Below are 19,610 nucleotides of genomic sequence, written 5' to 3'. Positions count from 1 at the left end.
TGTTCGATTATGTTGTGTCATCAGACACATGCAATATAAACTGCTGTTTACATAACTTTCTTTCGACTCGCGATAAAGAGAGATACAGTGACACACGAAATTATGTAAACACTTAAAGAAACACTTTGTGAATATATTTGTATGTACGTATCGTACAAAATATTTTGAAATTTCATTAGCACAATAATAGAGGACGACGTCATAATTATATAGATAACGTTTGTTTGATAGTTCTTTAGTGCGACCATTTTTAGCACTACTACTACGGTTGAGTACTATTGTTATTCATTCCGTACACAATTTTTCATTGAATGTATATTTACAGTAGATATCTTGTAACTTCTATATACATCTTCAGTTTGGTTTTAAATTTTAACGATATAATCATGGCAGTCGTGTCTCATTACGATATTAATGAAATTAATTAATAATAATGAGTTCATAAAAATTTTCTATGGTAAGTGTTCAAATAAGTACTTTCGTGAGCCACTCTAAATAAAGTACTTGTAAGAGGATCGACGATCTCCATTGCGTTTTCTCTTCCCTTAAATGTTTCATGCCACCTGCTTAATAATCGTTTGCTCCTCGTGACGCTTCGGCAAACAAGCCGTTCCATTATTCTAGAATTTTGCTCTCGCTCTATACAGTTGCAGGCGATTGTGTGGGCGTTGCGTGTAGGTGAGATTTGAACTCTCACTTGAGACCGATTCGTAAATATCAACACCCACGTTGATTGGTTGCGAGGACAAACAAAGTGGAGCGAGGGATTGCACTTGACAAGCAGGTAATTCACTGAGCCTTTCCTCGATGAGGAACATCGATTTTTTTTTTGTCCGTTTTAATACTCGATTGGTAAATACAAAGGCACCGAGGGAGAAACGTGATAGTAAAACAGTAGAAAATAACAGATTGTAATAGAATGAAACACGCACCACCAATCGATCAATTATTTACAAGCTCGGGGTTTTGTATATTTTCACAGCCCCAACTACAACATATATTAATAAATTATTTGTTCGCATACACGACTGGCTATACCAGCGTGTGTATTGTATCTGTACATACACTCGTACAAATATAAACTTTCGTATAAATTAAATTAAATAATTTCTTTACCTTAGGCAATTTCGATCGCACGACAAACGACGTGTTTAGTTTCTTCTTTCTTCCTTTTGTTATCGAATGCTAATTTAGTTTCTTATATACGATTTACATCGTTATTTTATTACATACGATGATATTGCGTGTAACGATAGTTGGTTGTATTTGTCAAAAGGGTAAAGATAGTGAGCACGTTATTTTTACTTTCGATTAAATCAGTCGATCAAATAACAGATCGATTCGTAAACATATTCGTTGATCAGTATTTTGATAAATTACGAAAATTAACGCAAACAGCATCGGGTTCCTCATTTGATATCAAATAAAACTAAAATCATGTAATACCATTAACAGTCTCTATGTAATTCGATAACATTGCATGCGGTATCTACAGCAATTACGGAATTATATCTTATTGAAGGATTCATCCTTGCTTCACGTTAATATTACTAGAAGAGTCGAATCTTTGACGCTCTACATGTTTGTACAGCATATTTATTCTAATTGTTATATGTTATGCACGCGATACTACTTGATAGAATAATATCAAAAGTCACATTGCACGCGTTATTCAGGCTCTAACACCTGAAATATTGGAAGTAATTGGAATTATTGGAAGACGTGAAAATAAACCTGGAAAGAGCCTAAAAGTTGTTGAATATTATGTACTTCCTTCGTCAATTTTCTTCGTAGTTCACATCGGTTTTTTCCGTCCTTACGACGCTGGATATTTTACAAGAAGTACAATTCGTCGTGGTATCGTGATAGGTATTTAATTACGTCTAATTTTGCAAAACTTCTCAGTCAAACGAGAACGTTGCAAATAGTTATCATCGGTCGGTTCGAACGATTCGCTCAGATAATATTCGCTATTAAATGACGTAACGCGAATCGAGTCCATCGAGAAGCGTTGATATCATTGACACGATATAGCTGCTAAATTAACCTTATCATTAACACATATTATTGTCATTGGACATTTGTGAGGGGAACACCGTTGGTATCGTAGAAAGCTTTTCTGTCGACCGGTGTTCGCTCGCTGAAATTGTGACACGAGCAAAAGGCGGCATTAATTATCTACGGACGATCACGCATAGTTTTACGTATGAAACTATGCAACATATAAGCGTGACGTACACTGATCAACCCAAAGTCCACCTACACTTAATAACAGAGTCGCGTAATGCGTCATATAAATACATCACACAGTACAAAACATTAATCTTACTAGATATCGCGTTTGATGACATTTCGTGAGAGTAGTTGCACGTACATACGACGACTCGTATTTTTCCTTTCTTTTCCCTTCTTTTCTTAATATCCGCTACGTGGAAAGTTTTCCGCGAGGAAAACTGTCTTTGCATACGATTTGTATAAAATAATATTATGTACAGCCGCGCGGACTTCACTACATTCAACTTGTACATCTTTCGAAATTAACTTTCGAGCGATGGTCTCTTGTCTCGATGTCTCTTTGTGATGGTTTCCACATGTAACCATCATTTTCAAAAAGATACGTGATCCGCTGCTCGGAACTTCCGTCTAGAATTGAAGAATTTGGTTTATCCATTCACGAAATTCGGAGATGCGAGTGTAAACTCCTGGTTGGTTGGGTACCGCACAACCTATTCCCCAACTGATCACCCCAGCAAGTATCCAGCGCTTATCGCGCGCCCTTTGAATCACCATAGGCCCTCCACTGTCACCCTGCAACGATACAAACTCTTGTTTTAGTTCTTGCAAATTTTGTATTCAGTGGATGAATGGAGTTACGTATTTCTCTTTCTTCGCTTATAAAAGTACATAAACACTTGTCGAAATTTTTCATGAATACATCGTACATGCTTTCGGAAATGTTTGAAATTTAATTAGCGTTACGATGAAACACGACTATCATGATTATATCGATTAAATTTGAAACGAACTTGAATACATATGCAAAAGTTACAAAACTGAGCAACCATTTATTCACAGTATTTCATTTTTACAGTATTAAATTTTTTATGTTACGTGAAAGTACTACTAAATGACGCGAAATTTCATACAATTGAATTTAATTAATTAGTATGTGCTACAATGGTGTGCAAATACATACATTTTCAGACCGGTTAAAAATTTTACCAACATAACGATGGCAGTCGTGCCCCATTATAATGCTAATAAAATTTCAAAATATTGTTTGTGATAAGTGCTCAATTACTTTCGTGTGTCATTATATTCGCATCTACATACAGAACGAAGAGAATTAGCATACCTCACAGGAATCGTATTCGCCATTTCGCCATCCAGCGCAAATAAAAATATGTGGAATATGTTCGATGTATCCGGCATTCCTGTACATAACCTCGCACATTGTGTTATTTATAACTGGCACAGCCACTTCTTGAAGAACTGATGGTAACGGGCCCTCTAAGAATTAAGTTTTAATCAATATACCATTTAAATTATGCCATTACGAGAATACTTATAAAATGAACGTATTGGTACCGTCATAAAGTCGGCCCCAGCCAGTGACATAAGCAGTACGGCCAACGTAACTTTCGTCGTCATCCGGCAAGCAAATAGGCAGAACGTTTGGTTGAAACGGTAACAAAGGTTCGTAGAATCTCAACAAAGCAAGATCATATTCGAAGGTTCGAGGATCGAATTGTGGATGACTGGCCACGATTTGAACTCTTCTTTCTTGATAGCCGTAAGGTTCGTCTTCGTTGGCAAGGTCATGTTCGCCGATTCTCAACAATAAATCGCTTGGTGGTACGCTGCAGATAAAAAATCATATTCAAAGAAACTTTCAAACGAACACTCTTTTTAGATAAAGATATATTTTTCATAAAACTGCGGTTCGATAATATGCTCAGTTAGTTCTTGGAATCGATTAATCGTAATAAGGAAATAATATAGATCGAAGCTAATCGCAATGATAAACATGATACCAACTTTTCGACGCAATGCGCTGCTGTTATTGCCCAATTCTCATTGAGTAAAGCTGCGCCACATTTGTGCAGATACGTCGACGTCCTCCATTGTCGTAACGAGATCTGAAAAGAAAACATCGATCTTACTTAACGATGCTTGGCTGCGCTCGACTTTGTATATCAATTACATGAACACGCAACACGTGTGATATGGTCGTTTACACACACATACATCGATGTACAAGTACGTTGTATAACACAGTGACTGATAAACGATCGCGAGATTTCCACTTTAATTCTGAATGATTTAACGAAGCTCCGAGAACTTTCTCGAATTGTACTCACCTGCCAAGGCCATTTTCCAAACGAACTACGATTCCCACCGACGATTCGCGACTCTGGGAACAATCTTCTTCCGCACACTGCAAGAACAAGCATCGTCGAATTTAAGCCCTTCAATAAATTCGCGAATCTCAATGACACAGCCATGTTGGAGAACGAGTCTTCTATATTGGTCCAACTGGATGAACCGGTACCATCGCGAGCGCCCCTTCCCAGCATGTTTTTTCTTCCTCACACCTCTAATTATGCGTACGATTCTGCTTCGGGTTTGGCAAGTGAAAAAGATCATCGCGTTTTCTGACCAGTTATTCGCGATGCAGTCATGAATGGAAACGATTCGTCAATGTTACCTCGCGCGCTTAGTTTTACATATGCAAATACGTTTTTTCATTCTTTCCTCTTTTAATCTTTGTTTCTCACGACCACGCGTTATAATCGTATCGTATAACGTTCAGGTTTCTATATTATCGACTATAGATTCTCATTTCATAGCAGCATTTGCATAAATAAGATTTAAATAAATGTTCTATCGGTTCTGATATGATAGCGGCAAGATTAAAGTTATCCAGAAATTACGAAACATTATCGTCATCGATCGAGCTACTCTTTATACGAACGGAGATTAAACGATTGTATAAGATAAGCTCACCTTGCTTGTAATCCGACATGTTGAGTGTTTCCATCGGTACCGGAAGTTCGGTATCTATCGTCACACTGGCGATCGAGGACAGAGTTGTCAAGATAGTGGGTCTTTTCGTTACCTCGTGTTCTGTACCAGTTTCTGTCGTTGGTTTAGCTAAATAATTGTGATTTTTTTTTTTATGAAAAACAAGATTTTAAATAAACAACATTTTTAATAAAATTATTAAAAAATAGCTAAAATATAGAGTAGAGAAATCGAAGGACTCGTAACAAAAGCACCGTTATCTATATGTTTGCCCCTTTCCAGAAAAGCGAAAAATTACTCTAGCATCTTTAATTTCAGTTTATCGCGTTTCAATTCTTTTAAACAAAATATTAGCCTTGTTACGTAATTCGCGCATGTCATTACTTTTGGTTCTCGAAAAACCTTTTAGTAGTAAAAATTCGGAAGAATTCATTGGTAAAAGAAATAATCGATAATTGATGGAATATTTCTAAAAGAAGGCGCTATATAAAATATTCGATAAAATTAATTCCACATTCTATGAATTTATTTCACATTTCGCTACGAGCTTTCGGAATAACTCGACGTTTCCCTCGAGTTACCGTGTACCGAGTAGATAGTTGTTTTTGCAACATCGATCGCATATTATGCGAGTTCTGCTTGTGATTACCAACTAGATCGATTATTATCTGGAAAGTGAACAAATTTGACGAGCATCGTTTTTGCTTCAAGTCCCTCAAATTACTTAATCATCGTACCAGAAGTCGAGAATTGCGATGTAGATTCTGGAACAAGCTTATCAGTCGTATCTTCTACCGTTTGTGGTTTTTTGGTAGTGGGTGACTGAATCATAATCCAGCCATCTGGAGTTGTTATCGGAGTCCACTCGCTTTCGGTTTGATCTACAGGATGATTCAGGATTATTAACGATCGATATCGTACATTCGCAGAATTTTCTTATTCGCGCGTCTAACGAATATAAGTAATTGGAAGCATTCGAAAACTAGAACGGAGTGCAGTTATCGGAAAATAATTCGACTCGTTTAAATTACAACGGAAGAGAGAGGCGAGAGATGGAATGGGAGATCGTGGATGCTGTTCGCGTGGCATTCGAGAGGAAAGATTACGGTGGACGGTTTAAACCGTTACAACGTTCCGACGCAACAGAATTTCATCTTCTATCGATGCGCGGAGAATATGTACGGCCTTTCCTTCTTTAACAAATTACCCGTTCCTAGACACGACGATTAAGACGTCGTATACGGGAATTTTATTTTACACTTTTGTTGCGTGTACGGTTTGGAATGCAATTACCGACTGCAAAGTGAGACTGAACGCGGTCAATAGATACGACAAAATATTGGCGAATTTCTTCAACTATATCGATGCCTTCGCTGTTGTCTATTTACGAGTAATATACAGATTTATTGTACAATCGAATGCTCTTTCTAGGTATACTATTGTCCATGAGTACATACGGTGGAATGAAATTTCGCTCACACGATAGCTTTTAAGCGCTAAGCAAAGTGAATATTCCATCCTAACTATGGAATTAATGAATTAATTAAAGAATCAACAGTAGAGAAACGTTCTTCGACAATAGCTTTGAAATTATAACGAAGATATCTACCTATAGATCGAATTGCATTGCGTAAATATCTATGGACGATAGTGTAAGTTACGCTATAGTTACTTAACAATGTTTCTTATCGAAACATACGATACATGTATAAATATATTACTTAGAAACGAATGATATAGAAGTTCTACTAATTTTGAAATCTAGAAGTATCTTTAAAAAATATCATTATCTGATAGAATTCATCGAATTTATTAGGAGTACGGATGAGAGAGTAGATAAGAAGATCCTGAGTAATCGATCAAATTCACGAGGCTCCCACGATTTTCTTAATGCTACATAATTAATGCAGGAGGCGTGCAGCTCGACGTGAATTGCCACCGAGATGATTTCCTATGGACGACAAGAACGTCACGTTACACAATGGATATCCGTTTTCTTCGATTTCACCGAGCATCAATTACTGTTTTCGCTCAGCATGCGAATGGAAACTGCAAATGGCCACGCTCAAACTGATCGCGTATACGAGTTTAATTACCAATTATATAAATTTTACATCGTCCAATTAGATCACGCGTTGTTTAATTGAACTTATTAATTGGATTATACATAGCTCAGTACCGTTGCCGATAAATAATTCAATTTATTAAGCCGGGACTTTGCAACTCGAAAACCTGTATGCAGTAACTTAATAAAGCACCGATAAGACAAAATCTTCATAACTTGAAGATTTGAATTTTAAAACTTTAAAATATAACTATATTTAAATAGATGGTAAATTAAGATTTAGTTTGAAGAACTAAATTAAGGTAGAAACTAAATGTATCAAACGTGCACATACTCAAAAAAGATGGTAATAAGCATAAGCCTCGATGTAACAAAAAATACAATACAATACCATGATTTGAAGACTTTGAGATTCCAGTTATTAAGTTTCAAATTCTGTTTTATAACATTGTAGCTATGAAAAAACATTCCAAGGATTTGCATCCTTATTGGACTGCGGATTTTTATGCAAATTCATACTTTTATAAACGTAACTAAAGAAATACAGCCCGAGCAAAGATTTGCCCTATTAAATATCACAACGTGTACTATACTTCAAATATTTTATACGTATTTTCGTATACCATATGCATTCTCTGTATTTTCATACATTTTCATATCTCTCATAAATCCATAAATATCGCTAATCTAATTATGAGAAACTATGGGAGAAATTATAGGAAACTTTACCCTCAATGGGTTAACTGTTCCTACTCACCCGGTTGCGTAGTTGTCGTTGAAAACGTCTCCGGATTCTTCGTGGTCGTATCGTCAGAACTCGACGTCCATGTAACGAGTCCAGGTGCATAAGTTGTATGAGAAGTTTCTCCAAAGGTTTGATTAACAACCGACACCTTTGTCGAAGTAACGTACGCTGGTGTGGTGGTGGTCGTATTGATGGAAGACGACGACGCGAAACTGATATTCGTTACGGTGGAACTAAGCAAAGTTGTGGGTGTCGTCGAAGAAGGCTTGCTGATAGGTTTAATGGTAGGCTTAACAGTAGGCTTGCCGATAGGTTTGCTGGTAGGCTTACTCGATGGTTTCGTAGGCTTTGTTGATTCTATCGTTGGCTTAGGTTTCGTAATAGCAACGGTAGTAACATTAATCGACGACAAAGATCCAGTTTTTTCGGTGGTTGTTGCGTAGTCGGGCTTGGATATCAGACTCGGAGTCGTCGTGCTGATCTTCGTTGGTTTTGGCTTTGGAACAGTTGTTAATGGCTTTGGAGTAGTTGTTAACGGCTTCGGAGTAGTCGTTAACGGCTTCGGAGTAGTTAACGGCTTCGGAGTCGTTCTAACCGTCGTAGGTTTCACCTTTTGGGTAGGCCTCGTTGTGGCGATGGTTGTGAATTTTTGAGCAATCACGGTTTCCGTGGTTGAGCTTATTGGTTTCGTCACCGTGGAGAAAGCAACGTTCTCGGTAGTCGTCGCGATGGTTGGTCGTTTGATGGATGTCAATAGAGGTTTCGTGGTGGTCGTTGACGATAAAGTACTTAAAGTGGTATTTACAGACGGTCTTATTGTGGTAGAAGAAGGAGGCCTCTTCGAGGGTGTAATGGGCTTCTTCGTGGTAGCTGTTGGTCTCCTTGTGCTGCTACTGATTACCGGTTTTTTAGTACTGGTAGTAGGTTTTCTGGTGGTAGCATGAGTCAATGGTCTCGCGGTTGTTGCGTTTCTTGGTGGGAACCTCGTAATTGGAGTGATCCTTTGAGTAGTCGTGATTACAGTTTTCGACGTTGTTGATTCGGTTGTTCGATCGACAGTCGATTGAAGAGGTTTGGGTGTGGTTGCATTGGTAGGTCCATGAACAGTCGAGTGGACTGGTTTATACGACGATGAGTGAGTTGGTTTATAAGACGACGAGTGTGTTGGTTTATACGACGACGAGTACGTAGGTTTATGCGTCGTGGTCGAATGAATCGGCTTCTTGGTAACGAATTTAGTCGTTTCGGCAAAGGTTTGCGCGGTGGATAGCGGCCTTGTCGAGATTTCTAATGTCGTTGGCCTTTGAGTGGTCGTCGCCACTGGCTTTTTAGTTGCCACTTTTGTTGTTTCTTTTACGGTGGTTGGTTGCGTGCGGATACTCTGTGTAGTGTACATGCTAGTCGTCTCCTAAGTATTCGTAAGGAAGAAGAACTGGATTATTTCACCGAATGACTATTGGCTACAGCTTATATAAAAAGATGAAGAAAAAAGATTCGTTCTTTGAGAACTTCGATATGATTGAATTCAACGTTGTTGAGGCGATCGTGAGAACGAAACTAAATCTTGGTAAGTATATTCGAAGCCATAACTCACCTCGGTGGAGTACGTCCCAGTTGGTTTCTTTTCGTTGATCGGCTTCGGCCTTGAGAAATATTCAGGTATATCGTTGCTCTCAATTGGCCCATGAGTCGTAACGAAAGGCCTTGAAGGAGAACCATCGTCGATACTGTTGTCTTGAGGAAAAATGTCAGGTTCTTCGTCTATCTTACAACAGCTACCGAAATAGAAACGGTCGATGCAAGTGCCAAGATGCGTGCCATTCGCCTTTGCGCAGGTAAACGCGAACATGCAAACACCAGTTTCGCCAGTTCTTCGAGACACACATGGCAAGTGCCTGATATTCCTTCCCGTACCTACGGACATTTTCAGTAGAAACCTTCAAATGAAATCAGGAATGATGTAGACTAATTTCATCTTTAAAGATTAAATACTGCACCGGCAGTGTACGTTAAACAATTTTAAATCGAACATTGTAATTGAATTTTGAGATCAGAAGATCATTTCTTTTCCTTTCTCTCTTCTGTAAGGAAAAAAGAACTGAAAGTTTAGAGAGAAAGAGAGAGAGAGAGAGAGAGGGAGAGGGAGAGAAAGGGATACGGAGAACAACTTCCGTATTCCGTGATCTCTAATCGAATGAACGTTAACCTTTGCTCGATACCAATAGCTGTGTATTCGCTGTACGCGTTCTACATTCAGTGTGTAATGCTTGAAAATAGATATCGTCATCGTTTATAATGGCCCTTAATCGTCCTACTATGCAGCCACGATCCTGTCATAGATAATGAACGATAGCAGGTAGTATAATCAATTAATAATCGCGTCGAAAGAAGCTGTAAATCTCTCGACGGAAGCGGGTGTGCTGTTCCTGGTCTTTAATTGCATCCGTTATAGAACGATTATTACGGAACGGTGGGCGTAATTGCTTTAATGGACTCCAAATATGTACTTATTAAGAGGGTAGATCGTGAACAGCGCAGAAAAATTCCAAGATATCGCAGATAAATGCGTAACTGCGTATGGTTTATGATTTATAAATATCGCAAAGTGTTTTGGTTTCATTAAATTCGAACATGTGGATGGGTGAGAATCACAATAACGCGAGCCAATCCGTTGCTTATCTTATAAAACGGTGTTACGCGTTTATTATCATGATAAAATTATTCTATCTTTTTCAAATTAGAGTTGATATACTAAATTAAAATTCTCAAAATTTTTGAAACGTGTAAATCATACGTATCGATCGAACCGACAACTGTTTAGTAATTTTCAATCGTTTATGGAACGTAGCCGATATGTAATGTAGTATAGCGGGCGTTATCGAAGAACGAATTGATGTCAGGCAAAGCAAAGCATCTTGGTACCGTTACGTTTCGATGTATGAGCTAGATGCCCGACCCAAAAGTCGGTCACAGTCATAGCCTAATGTAACAGCCCGTTTTCTTCCAAGACACCTCACAATCTTGGCTTCTCCTTCTCGTCCTATTACGTGTTGGCTACCTAACGAATCCCTCTCGCACATTCCAAGGTTCTTTGACTCAACGTGATTAAATCGACATACCTGACCCGACCCATCTCGCCGGAACAGACACACCTATATAATGAACGTCTGTGGCAGACTTGTTAATAATATATCCCTCTTACGAAAAAACTAGAACGAAATGGCGAATATATAAATCTACTTTTTATTTGTGTTACAACCTGGAAAGAACGATATGAAGTAACAATTAATTAATAGAAAATAACACGGAAAATTTATCGAGTTTCTTCGAAAGAAATTCTTTCGCAATTTCTCTTCTTCTTTTGCATTTGAATTTCTAAGACCCTGATAAAGATGCAAATTGAATGATCTATGAAACGTGGGAAACTAGAAGAAACATGTTCGAAATTAGACTATAAAAATTATGAGATCGACGTTGTTATAGATGATAGTAACGCGTTTTTCTCGGAATATTTACTTTCTTCTTGGCAGTGGAGGTTGATGGCCGTAGCGAGTGAAAATCGACCGTAAAATTATATACAAACCCGGCACCCTTGCTTTCGGGTCAGTCGGCCAGTTCCCTTGTCCAAGATGTTCTACGTGTTTGGTGTCCTTCCGCGTAGAAAATGTATGCTACCGGAAGTGTCGTCTGAGTCACAGTCGTGAAAGAAAGTTACCGATTTCATTACGCACTTGTTGGAATTTCAGTCGTGGCTATACCAAGCGCACATGCTTGCGCGTACATGCCCACGCGAATTCGTACCATCGAAAGGATTTCACTGATGGTGATAATGTATTCCGTCAAATCTCGTAAAAGATCGGTCGAAAACAACAAACTTGAACGATGCATAAAGCGACTCGTGAAAGGATTTGAATTGTTAACATTTCATTAAGACTGTTGCAAGATACGGCTGTCGTGGTTCTATCGGTAAAATCTAAAACCAATCTGAAACTGTATACAGAAGTTACAAGTCATTTATGGCAAACATATATTTAGTAAAAAAGTTAGTATACAGCACGAGCATTAAATACTGTAACTTGTCAATATACTTAGTAGTTTGGAAACCTCAATCGAGATATGTTATCTTCATCTTCCAATTAGTTTCAAATTTTGCCAGTATAATCATGACAATCGAATCTCGTTACAACGCTAGTGAAAAGATATCTCGTATGAAACGTAATAAAAAAAGTTTCTATCAATAAGCATTTAAATAGTTTTGCGAGCTGCTGTAATTTCACTTGCCATATCAATAATCGGCAGATTCTTCTCGTTCAATTATGTCGATTAAGGTCTTTAGTTTGATGACCGATTTTTCGTTGAGACCTCGAAGTATGGCTTGAATGAAGCGATCGGAATACCAATGAGAACGAAGATGACAAGATCGGAAAAATCAGTGTAAGTCGTGTACACGCCGATGACCGGGGCTGACCTACTTGTATAGATAACTGACCAGTCCGCCCACGTTGCATTCGAACTCGAATCCAAGGTAGGTTCAATGTCGTCCTGCGACTCATATAGGTAAATAACCGCGCGTATACAACAGGCGGGTACTTTACATGTGCTCGAATACATCGAAGAATATGTATATACAGGTCTGGCCCTGCCCATGTCAGGTATTTGCGTACCGATCCGTTATTCGGCTGACACTCGGGAGAAATCCAAGAATCGCGGAAAGAAAACAACGTGTACGCGAAAAAAGAAAAATTTGTACTGGTCGTTCGTAATTGAACCATGCTACTCATGTGAATGTGTACATATACTATAACTCATGAAAATATTCGAACACTTGTAGACATACTCCATAGATATATTATATGCGTTATACGAAACATTCTGAAATTTCGTTAGCACTGTAACGGCTATCGTGATTATGCTAGGAAAATTTGAAACGAACCTAAAGATGTACATAGAAGCTGCAGAATATTTAGAGCAGGTACGTATGTATTTTGCAGAAATCACAAGAGAATTTTAAAGAGAAACAGATTTTATTAAGACAAATATCCATACTGTATGTTAAATTTTTACGTTTTTAACTAATTCTAGTAAATATCTGAAATTCTATATATATCTCAGACTTGTTTCAAATTTTACCAATTAAATGATGGGGATCGTGTCTCGTTACGGTGCTAATGAAATTTCAAAGTGTGTTGTACTGAAATTTCAAAGTGTCTAATATAGGTGTTGAAATAATTTAGTGAGCCACTGTATAGTTCTAATGGCGGATTCGAGAGCGAATACGAATTTTGGAATCGAAGCTGTTCGTTAAGGTACGTTTACGTTGGAGCTGCGATAAACGATAAGAGCGGCGATGAGAGCGAAGCCTAGAAGCACGCGTAATTGTTTTACATGCATACACATGTACATACATAAAATAATTGCATGTATTTCTACGCTTCGCTCTCATCGCCGCTCTTATCGTTTATCGCAGCTCCAACGTAAATGTACTCTTAAACGAATGAAAGAGCGTTGATCTTTGCAACGTTGATGATTTCTGTGTTGGAATTTGGATATGTTGAACAGTTTTGGAAGTGAAACGAGTACTTGACACGAGTTTCACTTCGTTCCCGTATACCGGTTGAAAGGCGCGCGATATTTTCAATTTGAGAATAACTATATTCGAAGTGACTTACTTCCTGGAATAAATTGTGGGACATAGATCGGGGAAGCGGTGACGGTATTCAACAGCACATTGGCTAGGAAAACGACGATCCAGGTTTTTCTTTCACGATCCCACATCTGAAAAAGGAACAGAGAAAAGAACATGAATTTTAGATGAGTGCGAAGAACACGTGACATTTAAAAAGTAAAAAGTGGTTAGCGCATTAACACGTTCACAACAATGTCACTCCTTTTAAGAATTGCTGAGAAAATTCTCACGAGATAATAAAGGTATGATTCCTCTTATCCACTGATTAATCTACGCTTTTTGGTATTCCACGATTTAAGTTCTTGATATCAGTTTTAATTTAATAATTGGACAAGCACGATATTATAGATAAAGTATCGTGCTAAATGATGGAAATCGTAAATAGATATTAATAAATGTGACGCAGTTGTAACGCGATAGATTTGTATGACTTGCACAAATCATTTGGATAAGATACAGTTGACCACTTTATCAAAATTATTGCGAGTTGGTTGGCTGTAATTCTAGCTACTCGAACTGTTCAAGTAGAAGGAAAGTACTCAAACAGTCGTTCGTTATAAAAATCAATGGAAAAGATGTTCGATTACGATGTTTTGCGAAAAATATTAGAAACATAAGAAAAATATCTAGATTGATAATTACATCGTGAGAATGGAAAGGTTGGAGTGAACGACCTTATGAGAACAGACATTCGTTTTCAGCAGTAGTACAATATTACGTGAAAGCAGCAATAACACAGAGAAACAAATTCTTGTATTTTCGCCGCGACGTTCAAGTACTTTCCATATATTTTTCCTTTTTATCTGTCCCAACGACGTTAATGTCGTTCACGAGGCTGACGCGACATCAAGCCATGGTTACCCGATATTCATCGTGCAAGAACTAAGTTACAGTTATTCAGAAGCAAGAATTCGGCTGTAACGTTATATCCTGTCCGGTTGAATCACGGATCGTCTTAGACTCGTATATCGTCGAATCCATTTGAAAGAACGTGTTCTTCTTTTCCATTCTTCCACGATTTTTATGCCTTTATATTACCAGGTGAAAAAAAGGACAAAAGTAATCGTAACGAAGAGGAAAAGAAACATGTTAGGTTCGATGTGATAAAGATGTAATTTCTCGGTTTTGCTTGAAAATTCAAGTAATTCTCGTTTTCCTTCGAGTTGCCCGAAGAAATGCAATGATCTCATCCAGTGTGCACTCGCTCCTCCTCTTTGAGGAAGTGATAAAAACCGTTACAGTTACCCAGAGGCAGGAATTCGGGTGGATGAAGCAACAAATGTCTACGTGAGTTGTGTCGGCTTGTCGATGGTCAGGTTGCTGGTTTTCCTGCTTCTGATTAGTTAGGCGACAGTTATCTTCCCCGTCTCGATTTGGAACAGAATATTCCTTTCTTTTTTTTCTTCTTCCTCTTTCTTTTCGTTTTTCTACGAGCCAGCACTTTTGTAGAAAATCGTACATGTTACCGTAACGTTTCTTCGAGAAAACAAATAAGTAAATGACTTCCTGCGAAGACTATGAATAACGAACGTCGAGCAGATTAACCAGGTGATTATTAGAAATTATCGTTTCAAGTATTTAACGATCACTATTTGATAGTTATACGATGTGATCGGAAATTTTTGTTTCGTATTCCGTTCCATTTATAAGATACTGTAATATCGTATGCAATCATTTAAATGCAAATACCCGTGTCGTTGCTATTTTTTTTTTTTTCATGTATAATCGAATAATTTGATATATGTACGTATTCCCGAAGACGAATACGATAACCACCGGCGTTGAATCGCAAGGTGAATCAAACAAACATCGATACCTAATTTTCGTAATTAGAAGGTTCGAGGACGAACGTACATGCGTGTGCAACCGTGTCCCTATATAAAAAGCTTTTGTTGTAGCCTAGTACGTAAGTTGTAACGGTACAAGCCACTTTCATTTGTACGCACGTATCTAATACAAGGCGCACATGTGGGTTGGCGCCGAAGTACGGTTCAGTGGAATAAAACAGCCATTTGGAAGCGAAAAAACGACCGTATCAAGCCGAAATTCGTTAAAAGTACAATCGTAAATACTTTTTGTCTTGATCGATGGGCCTGTATCCGAAGCCACGTCTACCTGTGTATATTCTGAGCAAGATATTTCAGCGCGAAAGAAAGTCGTTAATTGGATATAAGATTAACACAGATACGTTCCAAACTTTGTACAGCTATGTGGATTTTCGAACGGAATACTTTTCCTGATAGCTGTTTGGGGTTGATTACTTCGAAAATAACTAATCGCGGTATAACGTGATTTATGCGTTAGTCGTCTCCGATCGTGAAGCGAAATTATAATGGAAAACAAGTATTTAGGCGTGACCTTTATCGATTTTTTTTCACTTGATCTGCTCGTGAATGTCATACGAAACAAAGTGATATTATCGAGAGGATGACATTCATACTAAAACGTGGCGTTTGTGAAAGTTTGAATTCTGCTTAAAGAAACGAACGGTATTCGTGAACGACATACGGCTCGCATTGGCAAATCTCTGGCAGTTCTGCGATTTCTTTCGATCGGTTATCCGACGAACGGTCTTTCCCTTAACATGTTTTATTAAAACCTTCGAAATTAATCATAAAACAAATTGTCAGAATTATTAGATTTAGACGTAACGTACTATGGTTGCAGATTATATCGTACAGTTATCGTGTTCTTTCTATTACAATGGTAAATATTGCTTCGATATATCACGGTGCTTCCTTTCTTTTCCTTTTTTTTCCATTAAAGCGAGGTTCTCTCGAGTTGAAACGATAAGCTTACCTTTTCTGATGACGTCGAGCGACTGCAACGATGAACGCTACTTCGTCGTCAGATTCCGAGGGACATCATCCCCCCAGCAAGCTTAGAATTCTCACCCTCCCGAAACGCTTTCGTAGCTGTGTCGAACTTTGTACACCTTCGAAGAAAATTCACCCTTGAACCCAGGCCGAAGCGTAACAAAATTTCGACCTGCTCACAACAGGTAGCACCAATCGAACTGGTTTGTCGGTGGTCTTTGCGTAGTTCACGACTTCTGGATCATCGATCCAGGTGCTCTCCGGTGCGCTCCGCATGCACGAATCCCAACGCGACGCATCGTTGTCCGTGAAGGCCCCACCATGACCGATAGAACGAAGCCAAGCTAAACTACAGGACAATTCCGCACGGTAGACCGTGGCAGGGTCGAGGATATTCCTCGTGTTGAGACTTTAGCACCGGCTCGAGGTGAGGTGGTGGCAATGACCGTTCTCCTCCGTTGCTTCTCTCCTTCTAAACGAACGATTGTCCTTCTTTCTCTACGAACGGCTACCTTCGTGCCTCCTCTTTTCGAGGGCCTGTTGGTTAATGCTCTTCTGGCCTTTTCAACGTTCCCACTTCGACCTGGTTGTCGTCGCGGGTCGTTGTATAACCAAGACGTGTAACCTCTTCCCGAGCGTTATCCTTGCCCCTTTTCGATCGCTCCTTCTTTCTAATTTCCACATCGAGATCTCCTTCTTCTTCCTCGATCTACTTCTGCAACTTTGCAAATTGTTAGCCCCCTTTAGATATATAGAATAGCTTCACGCACAATGCTGACAGCGTATGGTTTCGTGAATTGTCGATGAAATAGTACATATAAATAGTTGCTTTAGTCGACGAACATTGCCGTTTGATTGATCGAACAGATCCTAGATCAATTAAAGCAAAAAGTCGGGTATTAATTTATTGGAATTGTTAAATCTTATTCGTAATTACGAGATTATCATTACAGGGTTTGTATATCCTTCGCGACGAAAATTCCTCGCGGAATCTTATTACCATTACTTGGGACTTATCTCTAGACGGTAAGTCTTTCACCTGTTGGATCGACTGGCTTGTCAAGCAATAGCGGTCACAGCGCCCTCCGAGATTTTTAATACATGCCTATTTAAGATGAAGATTAATAAGTGAAGCGGTCGTTTCAAGTTCGAACGAAGGTATATTTCGCACGGCAGATCTCTTATCTGTTAAATTAATTTCTGTCAGTTTCAATTTCTTATAAATTATAATCCTTTACTTTATCGAATGTATAGAATATACGCGTAGAAAGCCAGTAATCAGCAGAGAATACATAGGATAGAAATTGTAAATCAATCGAACGATAACGCTTGCTGACGAATGTAAAATATAATCACCTAAGAGAGATAAGGACCCCTTTGGTTTCAACTGAAAATGAGTTTTTAACTGTCAAGGAAATCTTTAGCATACTTCCATATTATTGTCAAGTTTATGAAATTTTCTAATCGTATAAAAATACGATTCGATGGAAAACGACACGAGGAACGTAAGACGGTTAAAGTAAATTTACACGAATCTTTTTGTAACAGTTACAGCCAACTATCGTATGATTGTGGTTGCAAATACGAAGAATGTGTCGGTCTTGGATTTTATCGGAAATTATGAACGAAAACATTTCGTCGAAAATATTGAAACGAGTATGGTAACCTATTGAGAGACGCTATACCCCTGATCCGTAAAATCTAGTTAAGATCGACAAACACGAACATATGTCCTTATTCGTCGAATCGAGAGAACAGTTATCGGAATGACATTTAATCTTTGGCTGTACGAGCTAATGCTCGTCGTTCACTATTATTTATAAAAGGTTTTGTGTTGTATCGATCGGCGAACCGCACACTGAAATTCGAACGATCGAATCCCGAATAAAACGAATTGAGGAAAGATTTCGGGTACATGGAGAAAAGATGCGAGACTCCGTGACTTTACACGTTGGCTGCAACGTCAATTAGTGGCCCACGTTTTACTAAATTTCCTAGAACGTTTAAAGTAAGATAAACTTTTTGGACTAGAAACCTTTCAACATTGTGAACGAATTAGGTAACACCGTCAGAAAAAAGTGCACAAATACAATATACATAATATTCTGCAACAATTGGATGTTACGGTGTAGTATGTACATGTTTATGTATATCTAGTGTATGCTTCAATTTATTACGATTGTCATGGAAAAGTATAGAAAATTCGCGCGGCAGTCAACGCGTTAACGAGAGCCTTCCGAGTAACTTTTATATCCTGGAATCTACGAAACCTGTAGGGTGTCGTTTTATTAATACAGTTTCTTTCCCATGGAGCGCGTACAATGATCCTGTGTGAGAATGTATCTACAATCTCTTGTAACGCATCTATCGATATGCTCATCACGATTCAATCAAGCCAACGTATACACGAGAAATATTACGCCAATATTACATCCATCATTTCTAGCGCGCGTGGCTTTCGAATCGTTATCGTCATTCTTAAGTTCCGGAAAGCCTTGTCTCGTGTTTAACGATCTTAAGATTGACGAATGTATCGCGCGAATATTTTGTTTTTAAAGTCTCAACAGCGGATATCCGTTCGAGTTAGGATCACGTTTTACTTTAAACATAAAGTAGATCGAGGAAACGAGGGTGATTTCGTGAAAACTTAAACGGCCGAATCCGGACAAAAATAATTCAGATGCGATAGTAAATTGATGAAGGTACAATTAACGAGACGATTAGAAGAAGAAACCAATGCTGGTGAATAAATCGAATGCTTTTACTTTAAAAAGGAGCGGCTATTTATTAAAATTATTGTACAGTTTTTATCAAAAGAATACTCGCGAAAGTAATATCCGTTTTTACGTCCTACGGGGATGACTTGGTTGCGGAAACGTTTCATAAAATCCACGCAAGACTACATTACAATCTGATTACACTTTTACAGACAGTACTTTTATTGCTCGCAGGAAAGGGAACTGCTAGGAAAGGACATTTATCGTAGAATACTACGTTGAACGTAGACATCGCCTTTAGAAACGCGCTTCTTTTTTCATCACATTTTGATCAGAGCATATATTGAAAATGTCGTTTCACCGTAACATTACCATAGCATAGAGGAAAGTATTTTACACGATTGACGTTAAACCGCGAATGATAAAAATTACAAAGGAATAATCGATACGCCAGGGATCGTCCTTGTTGGGATAAATCGATCTTTTAAATCGAATTGTTAAGCGTAATCCTTATACAAAGATCGAAAGAAAAGGATCGACGAAGGAATAGTGGGGA

At 38.4% G+C, this 19,610-nt stretch overlaps 1 protein-coding gene across 2 annotated transcripts; it reads right to left on the bottom strand.

Annotated features, from left to right (window-relative positions):
* Positions 1-817: 817 nt before the first annotated feature.
* Np (serine protease notopleural) lies at positions 818-16,599 on the bottom strand. Of its 2 annotated transcripts, XM_033343855.2 has the most exons (11): positions 16,321-16,599; positions 13,505-13,610; positions 9,430-9,749; positions 7,848-9,243; positions 5,763-5,906; positions 5,008-5,154; positions 4,362-4,438; positions 4,039-4,139; positions 3,589-3,860; positions 3,356-3,510; positions 818-2,808 (listed from the first exon to the last, which is right to left on the bottom strand). In XM_033343855.2, the coding sequence occupies exons 2-11, from the start codon at positions 13,608-13,610 to the stop codon at positions 2,644-2,646; spliced, it is 2,883 nt and encodes a 960-aa protein (XP_033199746.2). In that variant the 5' UTR covers positions 16,321-16,599; the 3' UTR covers positions 818-2,643. The 2 variants fall into 2 exon arrangements, with proteins under 2 accessions (XP_033199746.2, XP_033199745.2); XM_033343854.2 differs by lacking the exon at positions 16,321-16,599 and having other exon boundaries at positions 13,505-13,637.
* Positions 16,600-19,610: the final 3,011 nt, after the last annotated feature.

Source organism: Bombus vancouverensis, chromosome 11, assembly GCF_051014615.1.
Source record: "Bombus vancouverensis nearcticus chromosome 11, iyBomVanc1_principal, whole genome shotgun sequence".
NCBI classification, from domain to species: Eukaryota; Metazoa; Arthropoda; class Insecta; order Hymenoptera; family Apidae; genus Bombus; species Bombus vancouverensis.
This window is presented reverse-complemented; position numbering and strand designations above follow the sequence as displayed.